General features: G+C 41.6%; 1 protein-coding gene across 1 annotated transcript in view; it reads right to left on the bottom strand.

Moving 5' to 3' along the window:
• APOBEC2 (apolipoprotein B mRNA editing enzyme catalytic subunit 2) overlaps window positions 1-4439 on the bottom strand; it is a 25683-nt gene that overhangs the window by 1103 nt on the left and 20141 nt on the right. The window contains exon 3 of the mRNA XM_011354575.2: window positions 1646-2209. Coding sequence (XP_011352877.1) covers window positions 1666-2209 — 544 coding nt within the window. The 3' untranslated portion in view covers window positions 1646-1665. The remainder of the gene's footprint in view (window positions 1-1645; window positions 2210-4439) is intronic.

The raw sequence follows: 4439 nt of genomic DNA, 5'->3' as shown, positions 1-4439 counted from the left end.
CCCACCCCTGAGGACTTGCTAGTTAGGCAGCTGGAAAGCTGGAAGAAGTGGCCAGTGACTCCGAAAGATGTTTAAGAAGAAAGTAAACTAGGATTAAAATTAAGTTACCAGTCATTCTGTAGAATCTGAGTAGGATTTATAATTACAGTGATAGTACTTACCCAAATAAAATTAAAATCAAGGAATTTAAAAGTTAATTTTGTATCTTCAGAGGTCACTCTTAGGTCTGTTTATTACCACTCACCACCACTCAGTGTTTTACATGAGCAGAGTACCACATGACATTACCTGACCATAATGATCTCACTGAATTCAGTGAATGGGTCCTGCTTCTTCTAAGAAATGGCTGAAAATTGTGTCTTTGTGGACTGAGGATTACTCAGCTGGAGAATTATCAGGCACCCTGAGTGCATATCTGATATCAAATACCTGCCAACATCAAGCTCCAGAACTGATAGTTTCAAAACACGTCTATGAAGTGACACCTTAAGAGTATTAAGAATGAGAGACCACAAATGAATATCTTCATGGAAGCATGCTGCTTTTGTGTTTTAGTAATATGAGTTGTTTAAGAATTAAAGTTGTGTAAAAGGTGAAGACCCTTTCTCTGTTACTGGAAGACTGATGAGTAACTCAGTCTTTTAACTTATTTAAAAAGACTTAGTCATAGCATTGCTGTGGCAGCAAACTAGACCAGACCAAATTCAAAAAAAGATAGTAAAGGATCCTTTACTCTCTATCCTGGGAGTAATCGGCCTGTTTCTCTAAGTCTTAATTTACCCTCAGCAAGAAGCCAAATTGGCCTTAATTTTGTCCTAATTATTTGCTTAAGTGGCTAATTTTTACTTCCAGCTCTCATCACATCTTGATACCTGTAGGAAGTTATTTTTGAGCTGCTGCCTAATTTACAAACAGCTTTTTTAACCCTTTAAACATTCCCGCATGGAAGAACTTGTTCTCTTATCCCCATTCCTGCATTCAGCATTTTTCTATGACTTATGCTGAGGTCTTCTCAGCATAAGAAAAATCTTGCATTATACATTCATATAGTAATTACTTGTCTCCCTTAAAGCAGAACCATTTTGAAAACAAAAGTTTCTCTGGCCAAAAATAGTTGAATACAAACCCGCTTGGGGAATTTCAGAAGTACCAAAAATGAAAAAAAAAATTGCCCCTGATGGAATGAAACACCTGCTTTAGAGAAAGATGGAATGGTAGGATTGCAAATGGGAGTGAGAGCGGGGCATCTACAAGGTGTCCAGAATTAGTAATTCTGGACATGTGTACGTGGGGGCATGATTAGGGGATTGAAATGTTTTGTAGGCTGTTCAGTAGCAAACCCTTGTACCATCTAAATCTTAATACAGAATCATTCTGTCTCATTAAATCTTTCAGATTCCTGTCAATCTTAAGTATTCCATGTTATGGGGGAAGTTAGTTTCATATAAAAGGGTAGGTGGGAAAAGGATTTAGGGAGAGGAATTAGAGGAAAAAAAGACGGGATCTTCTAAAATGTTTTTGCAACCAACCAAAAGCAGGGAAATGAAATTCTTCTAAAGAAAAATCAAACATACCACTTGATCCACCTGACCTCAAGCTTTCTACCCAAGTTGACAGTTAATAGAGTGATAGTGCCATAACTCACGTGAGGCTGAGCCTAGTGGCCTACTTCAGGATGTCTGCCAACTTCTCCTCATAATACAGGAAGTTCTCCTGAATGTCCTCCCAGGGCTCAAAGGCCTTGGATTCGCCCTCTTCTTGCTCCACAAAATTCTTCCAGATGTACTCGAAGTCCTGGGACTTCATGATGCGCAGTCTGCAGCCAGCTTCCTTCAGCTTCCTCAGAGCAGCCTGGATCTCGGGCTCCTCCCACATGAAGAGGCGCCCCACCAGAATGAGTAGGCGCAGGTTCTTGGTCTTGCCGAGGGTTTTGATGATGCGGTCAGCGCAAGCCACACAGGGACTAGAGGACACGTACCAGGTGACGTTGTACCGCAGTGCTGGGTCGAATGTTGGCACAATGGTGTTGAAGAAGGCTTCCTCTGCATGGGCAGTAGCATGCTCATCCTCCAGGTATCCCCGGGATGCCTGCACTTGGCCTCCCTTGTCCTGCACTTCGATCACATAGCAGAGGAAGGTCTTGTTTCGCCCAGAACTGTACTCTACATTCCGGAACTGAAACTTAAAGTAGTTGACAGGTAGCCGCTCCCTGTGGGTCAAGGAGACAAGGGGACGGGGAAGAAGAAAGAATAGTAAGTTGTTTTTAGGACCAGCCTGGAGTAGGTAGCTCTCCAAGAGCTCCTCAGACACACATTTGCTCTTACTTTTAGAACAGGCCTTGCCTAGGTGACAAAAAAACAAAGAATCCAGAAAGGTTTATCTGGGGGAGAGGAATTTGGAATGAGGTGCACCCTGGTCACTCCATTAGGAAGGCTCTCTAAACACTCCATCACTCCCAACATGTAACACACATCCACATTTCTAAATCAATGACTCTTTAACCTGGTTCTACATTAGAATCACCTAGAGGACTCTACAAACGTTAATGCCTGGTACCCCACACCAAACCAATTTAAATTACAACATCTAGAAGGGGTGTCCAGGCACCAGCATTTTAAAAGCCTCTGCAGATAATCCTAATAATTGGCCAGGTTTGAAAAGCAGTGTTCAAACAGTAATCTTGACGAGTAGCAAGCATGTAAAATCTCTTATCATGGAGTGAGACAAAGATTTTGCAGAACATTTCATACTTTCATTCCTCCTCCTTGTCACTCATGTACATTGTATCCTAAGATGGAATGTACCTGCAACTTGCAGTGCTATACTCTCCAAGTGACTTTCTTAAGCCTATCTTTTTCCCTCAGGTGAAAGAAGGGTTGTCACATAAGTGTCCAACAATTTTTATCTTTGAGGTCACATTACCTAAGGGCATCTTGATATGATTTAGCTTGTATATAGTATTGAGTCATTTCAAAATCATGAAAGATTTGGCCTCTGCTCTCCAGATGCTTATAATCTAGCAGTTAGATTCTAGCTGGATAGAGCTGTAAATAAGTTAGTCAAGAACAATAGAAAACTGCTAAAAAGGAGTAGATAGAGTGAAAGACATAAGATAAAGGCTCTTGAAAGTTTAGCTATGACTCAGGAGGCAGTAGAGAATCATTACAGGTTCTTGAGTAAAGAAAGGCATAATAAAAGTTGTGTCCACGGAAGAGGACTGTGGTGGCTTTAGGCAGAATGAAGTTGGGTAAAGCCTGAAATAAAGACAGCCCACTTGGTGTCTTAGGAAACCAGACTTGGTGATGAATATGGCCAGTGGCTTCCAAGGAGAGATGGATGATTAAGAAATGAAAGCAGCAGGAAAAGGCCAGTTTTTCTTTAGAAAAGTTTACTAGTAAGAAGGAGATAAAAAAAAAAAAAATGAAAAGGGCTAGAGAGGGCATAAGAGTTGAAGATTGTTTTGATCTTTATGTGTATGTGTGTGTTTTTCTAAAATAGGGAAGATGCGTGCAGGTTTGAAGGCCAAGGAGAATGAGGAGGCTTTAACAGGAGAGATTAAAAATGCCAGAAGGAGAGCAGGGGATAAGTATCCGCTGGACAGGTTGAATGTTTTCTTTTTTCAAAATATAATCTCTGGCTGCCCCAGAAGATACCCTGTGGCAACCATTAGCTCTGCTGTTGCTTCTCTCCCCAACTTCTGTTTTCTCAGGGAGATCGCCCAACTTCCCTGGGCTGCAGGGGAATCCCTGATGTCCCAGGGCCTTGGCTTCTTAGGGATAAGCAGCAGGTGCCAAAGAGCTGAGTAAACTTGAGCTATTTTCCTGTGGTGCTCCCCTCCCCCCATCACCCATTTTTCTCCATCCAAGTTTCCATGTCACTTGCTGTCAAGTTAAATATCCACTGTGGAGATAGATGTGTTTGAGGACCCAGCCCCAGAGATTCCTTTGCATACTATACTTAGCTCTCTAAGCCCCTCTGTCCCTGGTTAGATGTGTTTATTTACTTAACATTTTGAGAGAATGGATAGCCTAATAATTCCCCTCTCCTTTCAATCCCTGCCAGGATTAGCTCTCCCTAATTAAACTCACCCCACCAGACAACTCAATGGGTTGCTACATGCATCCTTCTCTTCCTGGAGTGGCTTTTTCCTCCCGAGAAGCAGTCTACCTTTCTCCCCCAAACCCTTTCTTTGCTCTACAAGGCCTTTTGCCAGACCACTCCCATTCCTACCCCAAGTCTAATCCAGAGCCACCTGTATGATGGATTCTCAGGTGAAATCTTTGAAATTATAGTATGTCCTTACTTAACTCCGTCAAAAATAAGTTCTGCAACTTTAAGGGAAAAAAAACATATAAGGAAAACAATTTTACCATAGTCTAATGGATATAAATAAGACTTAAGTTCCTACAAGATCTCACAAATGTTATAATGAAATGATG

The sequence above is a fragment of the Pteropus vampyrus genome, unplaced genomic scaffold (assembly GCF_000151845.1).
Source record: "Pteropus vampyrus isolate Shadow unplaced genomic scaffold, Pvam_2.0 Scaffold18, whole genome shotgun sequence".
NCBI classification, from domain to species: Eukaryota; Metazoa; Chordata; class Mammalia; order Chiroptera; family Pteropodidae; genus Pteropus; species Pteropus vampyrus.
This window is presented reverse-complemented; position numbering and strand designations above follow the sequence as displayed.